The 23,082-nt window shown below is 47.9% G+C and overlaps 1 protein-coding gene across 1 annotated transcript in view; it reads left to right on the forward strand.

Annotated features, from left to right (window-relative positions):
• The first annotated feature begins 381 nt into the window (after window positions 1-381).
• The window catches only part of GLI2 (GLI family zinc finger 2), a 151,323-nt gene continuing 128,622 nt past the window's right edge, over window positions 382-23,082 (forward strand). The window contains exon 1 of the mRNA XM_082262184.1: window positions 382-527. Coding sequence (XP_082118310.1) covers window positions 407-527 — 121 coding nt within the window. The 5' untranslated portion in view covers window positions 382-406. The remainder of the gene's footprint in view (window positions 528-23,082) is intronic.

Here is a 23,082-nt window from a genome sequence, read left to right on the forward strand (position 1 = left end):
CTGTCCAGACAGAGGATCAGGGGTCCTGCAACTTCATAGGACAGTCAGAGGAGAATGAAAACTCCTCCTACAAGCTTTAAACAGACACCGATAGAAGTCACAAGACTGCTATATACTGCTGATTAGAAAAGGTATTTAGATTTGTTTATCTTAGTAAAATAATTGCATTTCCATGTACTGTGGGAGAGTAACACTTTAATTTAGCCCCAGTGATGTCATCACTGGGTCTGTGTGCTTCTCTATGCAAAGCAGGCAGATATGGAGTAGGGCTAGGGAAGCAGTCACACAGTGAAGATTGGTCTTATCGTTTTAAGCTCATACTGGCTTGTGGTCTGACATTGTATAACCCTGTAATTTCCCTTTTCTTTTTTTTTCAGGCTCTGTCTCTGGGGTATGAGCCACTGACATGGAGAGTTCAGGCCCCGTGAGCGCCGCGCACAAGAAAGAGACCAAAGCGTCCGTTCTGGATGGGAACGCCTTCTCGGAGGTTGGGAAGAAAGCTTCCGCTCACCCCACTTCATCAGGAGGTACCGTACAGCGATACGCGTTTCGTCAACATACATTGCAATTCCTGTATTTTACATATCTGTGTGTTTTTGTATTTTGTTTTTGAGCGGAGCGTCATTTATGGTTTTCCTCCCGCGGTGACATCACTGCGCCCCCCCCCCCCCCATTATACCAATTATTAGGAGATGATTGTGAAAATTGGCGTTATTAGCCATTTGCTTTTCTGGTGACTGACAGCCGACGTGTTGTTGCGATTTATGTGTGATATCTGATATTTCCAGTAGCGTGTTAATAATGTGTGTCAGGCGTGTACCCGGGGAGGGGGGGATCAGAGGATATGGCAACACGCCCATACACTGCGCCATCAATGCAAGGAGAGTCATTGTGGCTAAATTGGTTTCCCTGCAAAATTATTGTATTCACCTTCACTTAAATTTTAATACATTTTTGTCAAATATTTTTCCTGTTAACAAAATGTATCAAAGACAACCCAAATTTTTTTTTTTTTAGCAAACGATGCCAATCCTGTCATCAACTACAACAATTCTTTTGTTTATAAACGAAGCCATGAGATAGTCATAGCAGTGCTGAGGTGGAAATCACATGGCTTTGTTTATAAACAAAGGTTGCTTTTTAGGATTCCTTTGTTCTTTAGTATTGAATGTAAAATTCCTAGCTAGTGAAGGGCTGTTTTTTTTATTTTTATTTTTTTGTATAATAGGTCTAGGATGGTTGAAAGGAGCTTCTGTAACATTTGGGAACCAAATCCCAACAGATTTGATCCCTCCCTTTCCCCCCCCCCCCGTCCTGCTTTGAGGTTTGTTTGGAGATTTACCCCCACTTCCCATTCTGTTTAGAGATTTGCCCCCACTTCCTATTCTGTTTAGAGATTTGCCCCCACTTCCTATTCTGTTTAGATATTTGCCCCCACTTCAAGCCCTTGTTGGAGATTTGCCCGCATTCCCTTCCATTGTAGGAGATTTAACCCTCACTCCTTGCCCTTGTCAGAGAGTTGCCTCCACTTCCCGCTCTTGTTGGAGATTCACCCCCCTCTCTCTACCCATGTTGGAGATTCTCCTCCACTCCCTGCCATGGTTGGAGATTTGCCCCCATTTCCCAACCCCGTTGGAGATTTTCCCCTATTCCCCTTTTTTAGAGATTCACCCCTGCGTCCTCTCCTTACAGGAGATTTACCCTCGCTCCCCGTCCTGGTTGGAGATTTGCCCCCCACCCCCCTTGCCCTTGTTGGAGATTTTATCCCACTTCCTGCCCTTGTTAGAGATTTGTCCCCACTCCCTGCCCTTTTTGGAGATTCGCCCCCACTCCCCGCCCATGTTAGATTTACCCCTGTTTTCTGCCCTTGTTAGAGATTTGCACCACTCTCTGCCCTTGTTGGAGATTTGCCCCGCACTCCCTGCACTTGTTGGATATTTGCACCCCACTCCCTGCCCTTGTTAGAGATTCGCCCCCACTCCCTGCCCTTGTAGGAGATTCGCCCTCACTCCCTGCCTTTTTTAGAGATTCGCCCCTGCGTCCTGTCCTTACAAGAGATTTACCCTCACTCCCCGTCCTGGTTGGAGATTTTCTCCACTCCCTGCCTTTGTTGGAGATTTGCCCCTACTCCCTCCCCTTGTAGGAGATTCACCCCCACTCCCTGCCTATGTTAGAGATTTACCCCTGCTTTCTGCCCTTGTTAGAGATTTGCCCCACTCTCTGCCCTTGTTGGAGATTCGCCCCCCACTCCCTGCACTTATTGGATATTTGCACCCCACTCCCTGCCCTTGTTAGAGATTCGCCTCCACTCGCTGCCCTTGTTAGAGATTCCCCCACCCTCCCTGCCCTTGTAGGAGATTCGCCCCCACTCCCTGCCCTTGTTGGAGATTCACCCCCACTCCCCGCCCATGTTAGAGATTCACCCACGCTTTCTGCCCTTGTTAGAGTTTCGCCCCCACTCCTTGCCCTTGTTGGAGATTTGCCCCCACTCCCTGCACTTGTTGGATATTTGCACGCCACTCCCTGATCTTGTTAGAGATTTGCCCCACTCTCTGCACTTGTTGGATATTTGCACCCCACTCCCTGCCCTTGTTAGAGATTTTTCCCCACTCCCCGCCCTTGTTAGAGATTCACCCCCACTTTCTGCCCTTGTTAGAGATTTGCCCCCACTCCCTGCCCTTGTTAGAGATTCTCCCCCACTCCCTGCACTTGTTGGATATTTGCACGCCACTCCCTGATCTTGTTAGAGATTTGCCCGACTCCCTGCCCTTGTTGGAGATTCGCCCCCACTTCCTGCCCATGATAGAGATTTACCCCTGCTTTCTGCCCTTGTTAGAGATTTGCCCCACTCTCTGCCCTTGTTAGAGATTTGCCCCCACTCCCTTCCCATGTTAGAGATTTGCCCCTGCTTCCTGCCCTTGCCCCCTGTCCTGGTTCGAAATTTCCCCCCACTCCCTGCACTAGTTTTAGATTTGCCCCCACTCCCTGCACTAGTTGGAGATTCGCCCCCACTTGGAGATTTGCCCCCAGTCCCCGCCCATGTCGGAGATTTGCCCCCACTTGGAGATTTGCCCCCAGTCCCCGTCCATGTTGGAGATTCGCCCCCCACTTGGAGATTTGCCCCAGTCCCCGCCCATGTTGGAGATTCACCCCCCCTTGGAGATTTGCCCCCCGTCCCCGCCCATTGTTGGAGATTCTTATTTTTAAAGTGTCCATCTTTGTGTATCGTAGTTTTCTGCACCCAAACTTACTTAATGAACTTTTCGCAAACTTTTTGAGGTCTTTCCAGTTTTGTGAATTTTTTTTGTGGACCCATAAACCTTCGCGTGATCCACCTAAAAAAGTTGACTTTCCCATTTCCGAATAAAAAAAACTCTCCTCCGCCCCCGTTTGATTGGATTCGGGCAAACCATTTGTTTCTTGTGATTTAAACCTGATGTGAAGGAACTGAAGGATTTAACACTTTTTCTGGGTGCGGCGCAGACTTTTATTGATCCGCACAGTCAGTGTTTCATGCCGGGCTGGAGGGGGGAGAGGCCTTTGAAATCAACAGGGGGGCGCCATTCTGGGGATTTAATTACCTTTGTGACAGATGCCAAGGTGTGATTGTACACAGGCTGTTAAAGTTTAGAGTTGATTGCTGAAGGGACCCTCTTAATTGATGATTTCCAGGACTTGCACCCCCCCCCCCAAACCTCTGATTTCCCACAATCCCTCTGGTGTCGCAGTCTGCTGCTCAAGTGGAAGAGATGGAAATCTGACCATTTGTTTAAAGAGAATTTTGTCTCCCAAGATGGAGCTGTCCAGCTGATTAAAGGAGACAATTCCCAGATTCTGCATGCTGATAGATACCAGAGCTCCAGAGGTGCAAAGGATTCTGGGTACAGGGCTGGTTACATAGTACTGCGCACATCAAGGGGGGGGGGATTGCCATCGCAGCATTGCCATAGGTCAATCTGTATATTATGCAGTCACCTATAGCAACCAATTAGCGATCATCTCCTTTTGCTTGGAATGCTTTCAATGTATACAAAGTATCTACTTCGAAAGGGGGGGGGGCTTGTAGAACGCCAATCAATTAAAATTAGGGAGCGGATGGGCGTATACACACTGCCGCGTTAGCATTGCGTCGTGGTGAGGATTAGGTCCTGCAGGCGTTGATGCTTTGCAACCACCTCTATTTTATTTCTAATAACCAGATCTGGACCGGAAGGATTTGCCCCTTAATGACCAGGCCATATTTTGCGATTCGGCACTGCGTTACTTTAACGGACGATTGCGCAATTGTGCGACGCTGTGCAGCACCGCCATATACAGGAGTGCAGCACCGCCATATACAGGAGTGCAGCACCTCCATATATAGGAGTGCAGCACTTCTATATATAAGAATGCAGCACTGCCATATACAGGAGCAGTGCCGGGACAAGGCCATCCAGAGCCCAGGGCAAAGATGCCAAACTGCGCCCTCCCTACCCTTAGGGTTAGGTTCAGGGTGCCCCCATCCCTGCAATAAACTATTGCGCCCAGGGTAGCCACCCCTCTTGCCAACCCCTTGTCCTGGCCCTGGATGTCCCCAAACCTCACATGATATCACAGTGCCCAGGAGCGCAGCACCGCCATACACAGGAGCGCAGCACCGCCATACACAGGAGCGCAGCACCGCCATATACAGGAGTGCAGCACCGCCATATACAGGAGTGCAGCAAAGCCATATACAGGAGTGCAGCACCGCCATATAAAGGAGTGCAGCACTGCCATATACAGGAGTGCAGCACAGCCATATAGAGGAGTGCAGCACCGCCATTTACAGGAGTGCAGCACCGCCATTTACAGGAGTGCAGCACAGCCATATACAGGAGTGCAGCACTGCCATACCAAGAGTGCAGCACCACCATATACAGGAGTGCAGCACCGCCATATACAGGAATGCAGCACCGTCATATACAGGAGTGCAGCACCGCCATATACAGGAATGCAGCACCGCCATATACAGGAGTGCAGCACCGCCATATACAGGAATGCAGCACCGCCATATACAGGAATGCAGCACCGCCATATACAGGAGTGCAGCACCGCCATATACAGGAGTGCAGCACCGCCATATACAGGAATGCAGCACCGCCATATACAGGAGTGCAGCACCGCCATATACAGGAGTGCAGCACCGCCATATACAGGAATGCAGCACCGCCATATAGAGGAGTGCAGCACCGCCATATACAGGAATGCAGCACCGCCATATACAGGAATGCAGCACCGCCATATAGAGGAGTGCAGCACCGCCATATACAGGAATGCAGCACCGCCATATAGAGGAGTGCAGCACCGCCATATACAGGAATGCAGCACCGCCATATACAGGAGTGCAGCACCGCCATATACAGGAGTGCAGCACCGCCATATACAGGAATGCAGCACAGCCATATACAGGAGTGCAGCACCGCCATATACAGGAATGCAGCACCGCCATATAGAGGAGTGCAGCACTGCCATATACAGGAATGCAGCACAGCCATATACAGGAGTGCAGCACCGCCATATACAGGAGTGCAGCACCGCCATATAGAGGAGTGCAGCACCGCCATATACAGGAGTGCAGCACAGACATATACAGGAATGCAGCACCGCTATATACAGGAGTACAGCACCGCCACATACAGGAGTGCAGCACCTATCTAAAATGTAAAGGAAATGAAAAGTATTTTCCATACATGTGAAGTCTCATTCCCTTTCTAGAATTTTCTCTGCAGACTTTTCTGGTGTAATGAGGAATGTAGGTCCGGAGTTCTGGGGGGGGGGGGGGAGGGTGCAGAGTCCTCCTGGGGTCCCCGGACCCCCAGTCGCAACCCCCCTCCCCCGCTCGGCACTTCTATCTCGCCTGTTGGATGAATAATGTAGGGAGAGATCTTAGTGAGCGGAGGACTTCCAGGGAGGCTGTTTGAAGATGGAGGAGACACATGATGAAAGAAGTCTCTAATCAGCTCTAAAAAGCCCTTAAAGGATTCCTAATAAATAACTCAGAGTGACCAGCAGGGAGAGCGGCTTTGTCTTCAACTTTCCCGCAATTAGATTTCACGTTCGTCGCGCGTTCCGCGGGGAAAATCCACAGAAAGGCAAAAATTGTGCGAAAAGGCGGCTTTCTTCCCTCCGCATGGCGGCCGAATATCCGTGATTTCTGGGAACGGTCCCGGCTGCTGCTTTCTGGAAATATTACGCTTTTTTTAAACTTTGTTACAAAATCTGATTACAAAGTATCATTGCGTCCTCCATTCACTTCCTACAATTCTCTCCTAATAAAGCCGGACTCCAGGCAAAGATGCTGAATATACAATTGAAATACATTCATCATTGGGTTCCACTAGTTTTGTGACACCGACACGCCTGCCAGACAGTACAACCCGGTGACGGTACAACCCGCCTGCCAGACAGTACAACCCGGTGACGGTACAACCCGGTGACAGTACAACCCGGTGATGGTACAACCCGCCTGCCAGACAGTACAACCCGGTGACAGTACAACCCACCTGCCAGACAGTACAACCCGGTGACAGTACAACCCGCCTGCCAGACAGTACAACCCGGTGACAGTACAACCCAGTGACAGTACAACCCACCTGCCAGACAGTACAACCCGGTGACAGTACAACCCGGTGACAGTACAACCCGCCTTCCAGACAGTATAACCCGGTGATGGTACAACCCGCCTGCCAGACAGTACAACCCGGTGACAGTACAACCTGGTGACAGTACAACCCACCTGCCAGACAGTACAACCCAGTGACAGTACAACCCGGTGACAGTACAACCCGCCTGCCAGACAGTACAACCCGGTGACAGTACAATCCGCCTGCCAGACAGTACAACCCGGTGACAGTACAACCCAGTGACAGTACAACCCACCTGCCAGACAGTACAACCCGGTGACAGTACAACCCGGTGACAGTACAACCCGCCTGCCAGACAGTATAACCCGGTGATGGTACAACCCGCCTGCCAGACAGTACAACCCGGTGACAGTACAACCCGGTGACAGTACAACCTGGTGACAGTACAACCCGCCTGCCAGACAGTACAACCCAGTGACAGTACAACCTGGTGACAGTACAACCCGCCTGCCAGACAGTACAACCCGGTGACAGTACAACCCACCTGCCAGACAGTACAACCCAGTGACAGTACAACCCACCTGCCAGACAGTACAACCCAGTGACAGTACAACCCACCTGCCAGACAGTACAACCCGGTGACAGTACAACCCGCCTGCCAGACAGTACAACCTGGTGACAGTATAACCCGGTGACAGTACAACCCGCCTGCCAGACAGTACAACCCGCCTGCCAGACAGTACAACCCGGTGACAGTACAACCCGCCTGCCAGACAGTACAACCCGGTGACAGTACAACCCGCCTGCCAGACAGTACAACCCGGTGACAGTACAACCCGCCTGCCAGACAGTACAACCCGGTGACAGTACAACCCGCCTGCCAGACAGTACAACCTGGTGACAGTACAACCCGCCTGCCAGACAGTACAACCCGGTGACAGTACAACCCGCCTGCCAGACAGTACAACCTGGTGACAGTACAACCCGCCTGCCAGACAGTACAACCCGGTGACAGTACAACCCGCCTGCCAGACAGTACAACCCGGTGACAGTACAACCCACCTGCCAGACAGTACAACCTGGTGACAGTACAACCCGCCTGCCAGACAGTACAACCTGGTGACAGTATAACCCGGTGACAGTACAACCCGCCTGCCAGACAGTACAACCCGCCTGCCAGACAGTACAACCCGGTGACAGTACAACCCGCCTGCCAGACAGTACAACCCGGTGACAGTACAACCCGCCTGCCAGACAGTACAACCCGGTGACAGTACAACCCGCCTGCCAGACAGTACAACCCGGTGACAGTACAACCCGCCTGCCAGACAGTACAACCCGGTGACAGTACAACCGCCTGCCAGACAGTACAACCCGGTGACAGTACAACCCGGTGACAGTACAACCCGCCTGCCAGACAGTACAATCCGGTGACCCAACTTTTTTTTCTTCTGCATTTTAAGCAAGAGCTTAATCTGCCTACACTTTGGTTTTCTTGGTTCCCCCCTTATCAATTTTCTAATGACATTTTGTAATAAAACCTTTCCATTTTCATTACATACTTTATTTTAGCCCCAGTGATGTCATGACTGGGTCTCTGTTCTTCTCTATGCAATGCAGACAGATTGTGGATGGTGGGAGGGGCTGACAGGAGGCTGTACATAGCTTCATGAAAACATCACAGCCCCCTGCCTCAGTCCTGAAGCATGCAGTGGGAGGAGTTATGCAAATCAAATGCTTTGATAGGTGAAAGTCCTACTAGGCACTTTGTATATGCATGCAGAACTAAAATCCAACTAAAATCCAATGAATGGGGGGGGGGGGGGGCAGGGATTGTCAGGCAGGAGAGTAAAGAGCTAAATGATATTGGGTGTCCCCTTTCCTTGCCAGCCTGACTGTACCTGGCCCCGCCCCTTTCATTTATTGGGTTTCAATTCTGTCAATCACATGTGGGAGTTACCTAGGGTGATGTATGCTACCTGGAACGCCCCCTCCTCCAGACTGACACTCACCCATCAAAGCATTTTTATATTTGCATAACTCCTCCCAACAGCCAGCCCACTGCTTGCATCAGGAGGCTCAGTGGGTGTTGCCCAATAACTTGCCTAGGAACGCCCATTTCTCCAGACTGACACCCACCCCAATATATTTCGATTTTGAATGCAGAGTACTTAGGAGGACACTTACCCATCAAGGCATTTGATTTGCATAACTCCTCCCACTGGTTACATCAGGAGTGAGGGGTTCAGCATCACAGATGGGTGTTACCTATGCAAATACAGCCTGCCTAGAAACTGCCACTCCTCCAGACTGATACCCACCCCAATATATCTTGGTATTTGCATATCTCCTCCTAACAGCCAGCCCACTGGTTGCATCAGGAGGCTTAGTGGGCATTACCCAGTAACAGCCTGCCTAGGAACGCCCACTCCTCCAGACTGACACCACCCATTAAGGCGGTTTGATATTTGCATAACTCCTCCCAAGAGCCAGCCCACTGCTTGCATTAAGGTTCAGTGGGCGTTACCCAATACCAGCCTGGCTAGGAACATCCACTTCTACCAACTGACACCCACCCCTCCATATTTTGATATTTGCATAACTCCTCCCAAGTGCCAGCCCACTGCTTGCATCTGGAGGTTCAGTGGGCGTTAACCGATACAGCCTGCCTAGGAACAGACTTGTATAAAGTACTCAAAATTTCTACTTGAGTAAAAGTACAAGTGCTCGATCAAAAAGTGACTTGAGTAGAAGTGGAAGTGCTCGCAGAAAAAGTTACTTAAGTGGAAGTACTAAAGTATTCAACATTTTTTTTACTTAAGTATTGCAAGTATTTTTTTCAAAAAAATTGCTACTTAAGTACTAAAAGTAAAAAGTACCAGTAGTTTTGAAAAAAAAATTCTACTCAAGTACTGAAAGTAGAAGTAGAAGTACTGTGTTATGTAGTTATTAAAGAAAGAAGTCAAAAGTTTGAACATCATATTGTTTTTTATTATTTCAAATGATTTATTCAAATGATTAACCTAAAGGACAATCACAATTCCTTAGGCTGTAACTTTTTGTAAACAAAAAACAGATAAAGTCCCTCCCTTCCCCTTTTAAAGCATCCACCTTTTAAAGCCAGGGGTGGCCTCCTTCCTGAGCTTCCTCACTCTCACAGCCAGGCAGATCACTTGAAGTTGAAGGGCCAGGGATGCAAGGTGGTGTTTTTGGTTCGTCCATCTTTTCAGCTGATCAAAAGGCAGAACAGGAGCATGCGCAGTCTTCTTAATCGCGGTTTGATTTGATTTGCTCAATTGATGATGATGTGCCAGGCCAGCTTCATCAAACCTACAACGCTTAAAGTAAAAAATGCATCAAAAACTACTAACAAAGTGGCTGTGCTAAAAATGCTAATAAAGTGCCTGCAATTATATATATATTCTTCTTGTATTCAAAATCATCGCCCACAGTATCAAAAATAAAGTGACATGTCTGTGCTAAATGCGGTGCAAATTATTCCCACAATGTAAATGTAATTCATATAAAATATATATGACAATACCACAATAAAATAAGTTGTGATTGTGAATAAGTTAGGTGCAAGTTTAAGTGTGTAAACTAAACTTTATAACGAAAAGTCCAGAACTGAATTCCAGTGTGCAATCTAAGAAGTGCTTGTCACTTGCTGTCAGATGCTTCCACCTTTCTTCTGTGATCTGCTCAAGTAAAGTGGTGGACTGGATAGCCTCTCTCTCTGCCTCTCACCTTAGTAGCACTGGCACTGCACTGGTTCAAAAAGCTATCTATATTATTTTCCTTATAAGAACTTGTCAGAACATGCTTCCACCACCTGTCCTTCAGTAGTGCTCATTTGCTTTGCTCAAGTCAAGTGCCACTGCCAGTGGCCACTACAGTGCAGGCACAGCCGCACAGGCAGAGGACGGCCGCAGGAAGCACAGGCACCACCACAACACAACACTTATGGTCCATGGACCATGGATGGTCGGATAATCATCATAGCCGTTAGTCTCACTCTTCTTGGTTCAAAAAAGCGACCCATGACCCGTGTGTATATAATATATTATTATTTTATATTGATTTGATTCTCAAATGTCACATTTGCCATGGCAAGGATTAGGCCCTCTCCACGGTCCACCTCACTCACCTCATAGAGAAGAAGATGAGATAACAAAGAAAATGCTCCGAGTCCTGCTCCCGCGTCCCGCCGCCCGTGTCACAACTCCTCTCAGTAAGGGCCCTAAGGGGTGGAGTCTGAGTGACACACAACATGTTTAGAGGCGGAGACCTTGAGTGGGAAGACTGCAGCATGGCTCCTCCTGTGCGGTCTTAAATTGATGATCATGAAAGTGATTCCGCGGGCCGCGGCGCGAGCGAGGCTGTGGGATTGATTGAATTGAGTTGTGCTGCCTACTGCTACACGCTACCTACTATTAAATTGTGAGTCAGTATATTTTATTTCATTTTTATATATAAAAGCGGTATTGTTGAGCACTACTAGCCACTAGATCTCCTGGCTGTCACTTTGTCACATGTTGGGGAATCACAGCGGCTCGGCTCCAGAAGTGGCGGGTGTCCCCGTCATCCTGCCAGGGCTGCCAAGAAGTTCATCACCTAATCTTAAGTTATTAATATCTTATGAGGAGAGGACCTATGTGATTGAGAATTGAAATAATTAAATATATATAGCTTTTTGAACCAGTGCAGTCAGTGCCACCCAGACGCTATCCACCAGTGCCACCACCATTAAGTGTGTTGGTCGGTCACTCGAGCACTGAAGGAGGTGGAAGCATCTGACAAGTGAAGTGACACTTTAGATTTGCACACTGGAATTCATTTATGGACTTTTCGTTATAGATAGGTTTACACACTTCAACTTGTTGCACGCACCTGACCTAACTTATTTCATAACTTATTTTATTGTGCTTTATTGTCATATTTTATATGAATTGAATTTACTGTTACATTGTGGGAATAATTATTTTCACTGCATTTAGGCTTTAGCACATTCATGTCACTTTATTTTTGATACTGTGTGGAGTGTGGAAGGGCACTGGGGGCAACGATGATATTATATAGATTGCACAGGCACTTTATTCGTACAGCCAAGTTGTGTTTGTTAGTAGTTTCTTGATGCACTTTAAGCGCTGTAGCACCATTTATTTGTTTGTTTCATATTTTCTTTTTATTGGAAAGATTTGGTATAGCAGCTTTTATTATACACAGCCTTTATTTTCGTATGCGCTGATTTACAAATGACATTATACACATTTTTTTGAGCTTTATGCAACCTGCCATCTACTGTTCTGGCAGTGGTAATTTTTTTAAAAGTAACGAGTAACTATGCAGCACAAAAAAAAAATACTTGAGTAGAAGTATTGAAATCATCGAAAAAATGTAGTGAAGTAAAAGTAGAAGTAGGAGAAAAAAATTCTACTCTAGGAAAGTACAGATACCGCATTTCGGTACTTAAGTACAGTACTTAAGTAGTTCTACTTCGTTACTATACATCTCTGCCTAGGAACGCCCACTCCTCCAGACTGACACCACCCATCAAGGCGGTTTGATATTTGCATAACTCCTCCCAAGAGCCAGCCCACTGCTTGCATTAAGGTTCAGTGGGCGTTACCCAATACCAGCCTGGCTAGGAACATCCACTTCTACCAACTGACACCCACCCCTTCATATTTTGATATTTGCATAACTCCTCCCAAGTGCCAGCCCACTGCTTGCATCTGGAGGTTCAGTGGGCGTTAACCGGTACAGCCTGCCTAGGAACGCCCACTCCTCCAGACTGACACCACCCATCAAGGCGGTTTGATATTTGCATAACTCCTCCCAAGAGCCAGCCCACTGCTTGCATTAAGGTTCAGTGGGCGTTACCCAATACCAGCCTGGCTAGGAACATCCACTTCTACCAACTGACACCCACCCCTTCATATTTTGATATTTGCATAACTCCTCCCAAGTGTTAGCACACTGGTTGTATCAGGAGGCTCAGTGGGCATTACCCAGTAACAGGCTGCCTAGGAACGCTCACTCCTCCAGACTGGCACCACCCATCAAGGCGGTTTGATATTTACATAACTCCTCCCAAGAGCCAGCCCACTGCTTGCATTAAGGTTCAGTGGGCGTTACCCAATAAACCAGCCTGGCCTGGAACAGCCACTTCTCCAGACTGACACCCACACCAACCCATTTTCATATTTGCATATCTCCTCCCAACAGCCAGCCCACTGCTTGCATCTGGAGGTTCAATGGGCGTTACCCAATAAACAACCTGCCTAGGAACACCTACTCCTCCAGACTGACACCGCCCATCAAGGCAGGGGGCTTGTGCCACGCCCATCATCTATCAGCCAAGGTTCGGGTGGTCCCAAGCAGTACAGCAACTTTGACATGGTTCAGGTCCCTCCCACCAGCCATGACATGGAGAAGCATAGAGTCCCAGTGATGACATCACTGGGACTTGAATATAAAGTGTTTTTTATTTAAACATTTTATTAGCATATTGATGAGGGGGGAGGGGAGAAATCAGGGAAGGCAAAACAGATGAAACTTTAATGTATTTGTAGGACTTCTTTTTAGATTTGGATAAAATGGGGAAGAGATGGACCCTCTGTCAGGTTTTTATTGCTGTCTGTGTCCCCCCCCCCTGCTGCATAAATCCCTCCTCTATAACCAGATGACCATAGAAAAGTAATGGGGAGATCCAAACTTGTTCCTATTGGCTACCTTTATCTGCTAATTCCCTTGAGCCTTCTGTAGAATTGTTACACTGTATCTGTTCTTACAAAGACCTCCGTATTAGGTTGTCACCAGGCCTAGAGTTGGGGGAAAATCTTCCTTTGGGGACACCTGTACCTTTGAGCGGGGAACTCTTCCCACTTGGTAATGGCTTCTTCCCACTTCCTGTTGCATCTCCGGGACAGGAAGTAAGGGGAAATCTCCCCAATGGGACAAAGACAGCAACCAAAATAAAGTGACCCCGAAATAAAGTGACCCCGATGTACTCCACACCACACAATGTAACATACCAGATGTATACTTATGCGCTTTTCTATTGGTCAGGGAGGAGTGTGCACGGCATTGTGGGAAGATCTGGTTATAACTGGACTGTGCGTTGCCTACGATGAGTTCCCGTGTGTTAGGTTTGCGTATTTCAGTTTTAATGACCGGTTCTCTTTATTCCATGTGTCGGGGCGCTCCGGTGCGGGGCAGTAAAGTGTGGCTGAGGTTTTGCAGCCGGTGACCCCAGCCAGGACACGTGTCACCCACAGGAGGCTATTTCTGAAAGACCTAAATTTAGGAGAATTCCGGATAGACAGCTGCTGCTGCTTCTGTTCAACCTGCAAACAATTAGCCAGTTCCTGCGAGATGGGGGCGAGCACAGCCTCTGTCACTGACCCACGACGTACCCCCCCCCCCTCTCCCCCCATTCTCATGGACTGAAACGTGGTGGATTTTTATACATCAAGCTGCATTATCAACATGAGGATCAATCAACAAGAAAAAAGTATCAGTATAAGGAATCCTATGCTCAAAAAAGTGACAGTTATTTTCAGTCCAATGGAAGCCAATAATGGACGGTTCGAATCGGCTAGGATTGGAACCATGTATGGGCAGGCAGGGTGATCGATCAAACAACTTGGGTACAACCAGACTGTCAGATTTTTCATGTGAATATTGCCAGCGACTATAGCCGCTAGGAATAATCACTGTGGCACATCATCTATGGTTGGCTGAGGCCTGAAAATACCAGCCTTAGACTGAAAAGACCGGCATGGGGGGGGCGTAACATTAAAGCACAATCACTGCATACTTACGAATCTTTGCTGGTTGGTCCCACCCAGGCTCCATCCTAACATGTGCAGGGACTTGTTGGTCCCACCCAGACCCTTCCTCTAAATGTGCAGGGACTTTGCAGGTTGGTCCCACCCAGACCCTTCCTCTAAATGTGCAGGGACTTTGCAGGTTGGACCCACCCAGGCTCCACCCCAAAATTTGCAGGGAGTTGCAGATTGGTCCCATCCAGGCTCCCTCCCGACATGTGCAGGGACTTTGCAGGTTGGTCCCACCCAGACCCTTCCTCTAAATGTGCAGGGACTTTGCAGGTTGGACCCACCCAGGCTCCACCCCTAAATTTGCAGGGAGTTGCAGGTTGGTCCCATCCAGACCCCACCCCTAAATGTGCAGGGACTTTGCAGGTTGGTCCCACCCATACCCCACCTTTAAATGTGCAGGGACTTTGCAGGTTGGTCCCACTCAGACCCCACCTCTAAATGTGAAGGGATTTTGAAGGTTGGTCCCACCCAAGCTCTACCCCAAAATGTGCAGGGACTTTGCAGGTTGGTCCCGCACAAGCTCCCCCCCTAAATGTACAGGGTTTTTGCTGGTTGGTAGCACCCAGGCTCCACCCCTAAATGTACAGGACTTTGCAGGTTGGTCCCACCCAGGCTCCACCCCTAAATGTGCAGGAACTTTGCAGGTTGGTCCCACCCAGGCTCCACCCCTAAATGTGCAGGGACTGTGCAGGTTGGTCCCACCCACACCCCTCCTCTGAATGTGCAGGGACTGTGCAGGTTGCTCACACCCACACCCCACCTCAAAATTTGTAGTGACCTTGCAGGTTTGACTCACCCAGACACCATCTCTAAATGAGCAGGTTGCTCCCACTTAGACCCCACCTCTAAATGTGCAGGAACTGTGCAGCTTGTTCCCATGCACACCCCGCCTCTAAATATGCAGGGACCTTGCAGGTTAGTCCCGCCCAGATCCCAACTCTGAATGAACAGAGACTTTGCAAGTTGGTCCCTCTAAATATGGAGGATCACCAACTCATAACTCCAATCCCACAATGTTTGCGTTATTATTACCTTAATGCGCAAAAAAAGCCGAGGCTGGGATCCCGGGACACGGCCCTGCACACAGCATTGGCAGCACAGAGGGCCAAGATACCAAGCGGTCCAGGAAAATCCGGGATGGTTTGTTTGCTGGGACAGTTTGGCAGAAAGCGGAGACCGAATACAGACTGGGCAAACATGCCCCCCCCCCCCCCCCGGGTCCATATTACTTTGTAAAACACTGAAGATTTTTGAAGTGAATATTGAAGCTGCAGTGAAGTTCTCCTTGGCTGTGATTACACAGAACGGTTCTGAGAAAGAAGAATTTCTGAAGAGGGAGCTGGGCATATCAGGGGCCGGGCATACTGGGTGTTGTTGTCCTTCAAAAGCCGGGAACCCCATCCCCCCTTCAAGGGGAGCCGTGTGCACAGTGAGGTCTTATGAAGCATTTTAAGCTTTTCCGCTCCCAGCGTTTCTCTTGAAGCCTTTAAAGGACCCTTTAGCTCCAGTTTTGGGACGTCAAAGACAAATCCTTAGAGGAGCGCTGCTGTCACTTTAAAGGAGCTGCTGGCAGGCATTCAGCAATCCCCGGCACCACTTCAACCCTCGCTAAAAGCCTGCCGCAGCTTGTTTAAAGTGACAGCCTGACTCACTCATCCCCATTAAAGGATTGTTCGGCACCCACAAAGCTGACATTTAAAGCTGGCAGCATGCAGAACGATCGGCGCTGTGCAAAGGGCTGCAATTAAAGCTGAACTCCGAGTGGAGGGCACAACTGAATGCAGCTCTGCGATCATCAGTACATTATTACATCGATCTTTACACGCAAGCAATGCAAGTAGCTGAATTCCCCTTGGTATCAGTCCCTGTACAGCAGAGCTCAGACTGGGAGAGGAAGAAGCAGCACAAGGAGCCAATCCAGGGCTGCTGTTCGAAATCATAGGCCGTACAGCCTACCTAGCAGGTTGGTCCCACCCAGGCTCCACCCCTAAATGTGCAGGAACTTTCCAGGTTGGTACCACCCAGACCCCACCTCTAAATGTGCAGGGACTTTGCAGGTTGGTCCCACCCAGACCCCACCCCTAAATGTGCAGGGACTTTGCAGGTTGGTCCCATCCAGGCTACACCCCTAAATGTGCAGGGACTTTGCAGGTTGCAGGTTAGCTGAATTCCCTTTAGTATCAGTCGCTGTACAGAAGAGCTCAGACTGGGAGAGGAAGAAGCAGCACAAGGAGCCAATCCAGGGCTGCTGTTAGAAATCACTGGGCCCTGTGCAGCCTACCTAGCAGGCTGGTTCCATCCAAGCTCCACCCCTAAACGTGCAGGAACTTTGCAGGTTGGTCCCACCCAGGCTCCACCCCTAAATGTGCAGGGACTTTGCAGGTTGGTCCCACCTAGGCTCCACCCCTAAATGTGCAGGCACTTTGCAGGTTGATCTCACCTAGGCTCCACCCCTAAATGTGCAAGGACATTGCAGGTTGGTCCCACCTAGGCTCCACCCTTAAACGTGCAGGGACTTTGCAGGTTGGTCCCACCCAGGCTCCACCCCTAAATGTGCAGGGACTTTGCAGGTTGGTCCCACCTAGGCTCCACCCCTAAATGTGCAGGCACTTTGCAGGTTGGTCCCACCTAGGCTCCACCCCTAAATGTGCAGGCACTTTGAAGGTTGGTCCCACCTAGCCTCCACCCCTAAATGTGCAGGCACTTTGCAGATTGGTCCCACCTAGGCTCCACCCCTAAATGTGCAGGCACTTTGCAGGTTGGTCCCACCCAGGCTCCACCCCTAAATGTGCAGGGACTTTGCAGGTTTGTCCCACCTAGGCTCCACCCCTAAATGTGCAGGGGCTTTGCAGGTTGGTCCCACCTAGGCTCCACCCCTAAATGTGCAGGGGCTTTGCAGGTTGGTCCCACCTAGGCTCCACCCCTAAATGTGCAGGGACTTTGCAGGTTGGTCCCACCCAGACCCCACCTCTAAATGTGCAGGAACTTTGCAGGTTAGCTGAATTCCCTTTGGTATCAGTCCCTGTACCCTGTGCATCGAGTGGAGTGTGCAAAGTACAGTGGCTTACGCGTTTCTGGGATACAGCCGTCTTCCTATGGAAACAAGGCAGATCGCTGTTCTGTGAGAGGAGAAGATGGAGATCTTGTGTTTCTGCTAAACAGGAACACAGATCTCTGTCTTCCCCCAGTCACAGCTCCTCCCCCACAGTTAGTAAGCACTCCCGGGGAACACATTTAACCCTTTGATCGCCCCTGAGGTTAACCCCTTTCCAGCCAGTGTCATTAGTACAGTGACAGTGCATTTTTTTTAGCACCGATCACTGTACAGTGTTGGTGTCACTGGTCCCCAATAAGTGTCACCTAGTGTCAGATTTGTCTGCCGCAATGTCCCAGTCCCGCTGAAAATCACTGATTGCTGCCATTACTAGTTTGTAGATGCAATAACTTTTTTGCAAACCAATCAATATACACTTATTGGGATTTTTTTTACTGGGAAAAAATGTAGCAAAATACAGATTGGCCTAAAATGATGAAGAAATTTAATTTTTTTTAATTTTTTTTCTTGGATATTTTATAGCAGAAAGTAAAAAATATTGTTTTGTTTTTTTAAATTTTTCAGCCTTTTTTTTTTTTATAGCCCAAAAATAAAAATCGCACAGGTGATCAAATACCATCAAAAGAAAGCTCTATTTGTGGGGAAAAAAGGACATCAATTTTATTTGGGTACAGCCTCGCACGACCGCGAAATTGTCCATTAAAGTAACGCAGTGCCGTATCGCAAAAAAATGGGCTGGTCATGAAGGGGTAAAACCTTCCAGTGCTGAAGTTGGCTTATTGGGATTTTTTTTTTTTTCTAAAAAAATGTAGCAGAATACCAATTGGCTTAAAATGATGAAGAAATTAGATTTTTTACATTTTTTTTTAGATGTTTTATAGCAGGAAGTAAAAAATATATATATTTTTTTTTTTTTTAAATTGTTGGTATTTTTTTGTTTATAGCGCAAAAGATAAAAATGGCAGAAGTGATCAAATACCACCAAAAGAAAGCTCTATTTGTGGGGAAAAAAAAGACATAAATTTTTTTTGTTGGGTACAGCGTCGCATTACCGCGCAATTGTCCGTTAAAGTAACGCAGTGCCGTAACGCAAAAAAATGGGCTGGTCATGAAGGGGGGTAAATCTTCCGGGGCTGAAGTGGGTAATAAAGTCATATAGGTGAATGAAATACCGGCACAGTGTGGGGGACTTATTAAAAAAAAAAAAAAAAATAGAATAGAAAAAGGGAAATTAGGAATGGATTAAATATGAACGATCGACCTTTTCCTTGTAGCTGCTGTGGAACGACAAGTATCAGCATGCCCTGGGAAGTCATGCTGGGAGTTGTAGTTCCTCAGCAGTTTGAGGAATTTGGCCGGGCACGCTCCATTAATAAAGCAGAAGAGCCTGCGAGGGGCCGGAGCCCCCTAAAAGCCGAAGAATTCCAGGAATTTATTGTAATGGAATTCCCTGTTTTTTCTCAGCCTGGATCCATCGATCAGAGAGAGGAGAGAGAAGGTTGTATGATGGATCCCAGGCATGGCGCTGCACCCCGGAGGGGGGCGGGATCTTACACACCAAAACAACTTCCGCACATCCTGCGTTCCTTCTTTTATTTGAAGTTTTCAGCGGTTCCCCTTTAAGAGCTGTTGTATTTTTTTTTTTTTTTTTTTTATATATTATATTAAAAATAAAAATTAAAAAAGTTGAGTTACTGGCCCCCACTCTGGCCGGTAACACACCTCCTGTATTAGAGCGCCCCCACTCTGGCCGGTAACACACCTTCTGTATTAGAGTGCCCCCACTCTGCCTAGTAACACACCTCCTGTATTAGAGCGCCCCCCACTCTGCCCAGTAACACACCTCCTGTATTAGAGCGCCCCCACTCTGGCCGGTAACACACCTTCTGTATTAGAGCGCCCCCACTCTGCCCAGTAACACACCTTCTGTATTAGAGCGCCCCCACTCTGCCCAGTAACACACCTCCTGTATTAGAGCGCCCCCAATCTACCCAGTAACACACCTCCTGTATTAGAGCGCCCCCACTCTGCCCAGTAACACACCTCCTGTATTAGAGCGCCCCCAATCTACCCAGTAACACACCTCCTGTATTAGAGCGCCCCCCAATCTGCCCAGTAACACAACTCCTGTATTAGAGCGCCCCCACTCTGCCCAGTAACACACCTCCTGTATTACAGCGCCCCCACTCTGCCCAGTAACACACCTCCAATGTTAGAGCGCCCCCACTCTGCCCAGTAACACACCTCCTGTATTAGAGCGCCCCCACTCTGCCCAGTAACACACCTCCTGTATTAGAGCGCCCCCACTCTGCCCAGTAACACACCTTCTGTATTAGAGGGCCCCCACTCTGGCCGGTAACACACCTTCTGTATTAGAGCGCCCCCACTCTGCCCAGTAACACACCTTCTGTATTAGAGCGCCCCCAATCTACCCAGTAACACACCTCCTGTATTACAGCGCCCCCACTCTGCCCAGTAACACACCTCCAATGTTAGAGCGCCCCCACTCTGCCCAGTAACACACCTCCTGTATTAGAGCGCCCCCACTCTGCCCAGTAACACACCTCCTGTATTACAGCGCCCCCACTCTGCCCAGTAACACACCTCCAATGTTAGAGCGCCCCCACTCTGCCCAGTAACACACCTCCTGTATTAGAGCGCCCCCACTCTGGCCAGTAACACACCTCCTGTATTAGAGCGCCCCCACTCTGCCCAGTAACAAACCTCCTGTATTAGAGCGCTCCCCACTCTGGCCAGTAACACACCTCCTGTATTAGAGCGCCCCCACTCTGCCCAGTAACACACCTCCTGTATTCGAGCGCCCCCACTCTGCCCAGTAACACACCTCCTGTATTAGAGCGCCCCCACTCTGCCCAGTAACACACCTCCTGTATTAGAGCACCCCCACTCTGCCCAGTAACACACCTCCTGTATTAGAGCGCCCCCCATTTTGCCCAGTAACACACCTCCTGTATTAGAGCGCCCCCCATTTTGGCCAGTAACACACCTCCTGTATTAGAGCGCCCCCCACTCTGCCCAGTAACACACCTCCTGTATTACAGCACCCCCACTCTGCCCAGTAACGCACCTCCTGTATTAGAGCGCCCCCCACTCTGCCCAGTAACACACCTCCTGTATTAGAGCGCCCCCCATTTTGGCCAGTAACACACCTCCTGTATTAAAACCCCCCCCACTTTGGCCAGTAACACACCTCCTGTATTAGAGCGCCCCCACTTTGGCCAGTAACACACCTCCTGTATTAGAGCGCCTCACTCTGCCCAGTAACACACCTCCTGTATTAGAGCGCCCCCCATTTTGGCCAGTAACACACCTCCTGTATTAGAGCGCCCCCCACTCTGGCCAGTAACACACCTCCTGTATTAGAGTGCCCCCACTCTGGCCAGTAACACACCTCCTGTATTAGAGCGCCCCACTCTGCCCAGTAACACACCTCCTGTATTAGAGCACCCCCCACTCTGCCCAGTAACACACCTCCTGTATTCGAGCGCCCCCACTCTGGCCAGTAACGCACCTCCTGTATTAGAGCGCCCCCCACTCTGCCCAGTAACACACCTCCTGTATTACAGCACCCCCACTCTGCCCAGTAACGCACCTCCTGTATTAGAGCGCCCCCCACTCTGCCCAGTAACACACCTCCTGTATTAGAGCGCCCCCCATTTTGCCCAGTAACACACCTCCTGTATTAGAGCGCCCCCCATTTTGGCCAGTAACACACCTCCTGTATTAGAGCGCCCCCCACTCTGCCCAGTAACACACCTCCTGTATTACAGCACCCCCACTCTGCCCAGTAACGCACCTCCTGTATTAGAGCGCCCCCCACTCTGCCCAGTAACACACCTCCTGTATTAGAGCGCCCCCCATTTTGGCCAGTAACACACCTCCTGTATTAGAGCGCCCCCCACTCTGCCCAGTAACACACCTCCTGTATTAGAGTGCCCCCACTCTGCCCAGTAACGCACCTCCTGTATTAGAGCACCCCCCACTCTGGATGAAGGAGCAGCATTATCAGCCTGGGGGGGAAGGGAGTGTTAGATGGACTTGCAGATTTAGCTACACTAACAAGATAACACTTTATAATCAGTTTTTTTTTTCCATTTTGGAATAAAGATTTTACATAAATAAATAAAAGCTGATCATTGCAAGCACCCCTGTCGGTGATAAATGGTTTGCCTCATACCTGTAACTGCTGGAGAGCGTGTGCTTTTGAAAAACAACAGACTTGCTGATCGGATCACCAGATTAAAATAGAAGAAAGAAAGTCTAAATAAAAAAAAAAGAAAACAAATACAGCCATCACATCTAAGAATTGGTAAACCGGATTATAATAAATGGTTTGGGTTTAATATTGCTTTTAATTGGTTGTAAACCCCAGATGTGAAATATGAACAAAGCATATCCCTCTATAGTGTGTATTTGTCTCAGTCCAGATCATTAAGTGTCATTTCTGTCTGCTTCCTCCTTCCTCTGCTATCAGTATGAATCACGTCTAACAAGTTCTCCTGACACCAAGAGATAAAAGGTGACAGGGGAGGGAGCTGCAGCACACAGCCTGTGATTGACAACCTCAGCCCTGTTCCTGTGTGCTGTGTGAAGCGGGGGGGGGGGGGGGTTGTCCCTTCCCTCCAATCGGCTCTCAGAGCTCGCCTCACTGAGTGAAACTTCAGCTCCCCATCCCCTGCTTTCTGACAGCACAGGCTTTATAAATTCTAAATTTTGAATGAATGTAGAGCAGAGAGGCTGTATATAAACAGATAAAACTCATGTAAGAGAAATGTATTATTTTTATTAAAAATAATAATAATCATATGTTCTGTTTTGCATGAGGGTTAGGCTGTTTATTATTATTAGTATTATTATTTTTATTATTATTATTTTATTTATTTATTGTGTTTAAGGTTAGGAGTTACTTAATTATTTAATTATTTATCTATTATTACATTGTATTCATTTATTGTATTTATAATAATCTTTTTTTATGTATTTATTTTATATGTATTTATTCATTTTATTATTATTATTATTATTATTATTATTATTATTATTAGTAGTAGTAGTAGTAGTAGTAGTAGTAGTAGTAGTAATAGTAATAGTAGTAGTAGTGGTAACACCCTAACCCAAAAAAATAAATAAGACAATATTATTATTATTATTAGTAGTAGTACTAGTAGTAACACCCTAACCCTAACAAATAAATAAATAATAGAACATTATTATTATTATTATTAGTAGTAGTAGTAGTACTAGTAGTAACACCCTAACCCTAACAAATAAATAAATAATAAGACAATAAATAAAATATTAACCCCAATCCCTAATCCTAACCTAACCTTAACTCTAACCCCTTACCCTAACAAAAAAATAATAATAATAAAAATAAAAAAAAAGAAGGAAAAGGCAGAAAAATTGAGCAACGAATGATGCAACAGATGATAGTTTTATCTATTGGTTAAAATGGCATTTATTTTATTATTTGTTATTATATGTATTTATTGTACAATTATTTATTCATTTTTTTTATTAATAGTAGCAGTAGTAACACCCTAACAAATAAATAAAT

This window comes from Pelophylax lessonae (genome assembly GCF_965119305.1).
Source record: "Pelophylax lessonae genome assembly, chromosome: 6".
In the NCBI taxonomy this organism is placed as follows: Eukaryota; Metazoa; Chordata; class Amphibia; order Anura; family Ranidae; genus Pelophylax; species Pelophylax lessonae.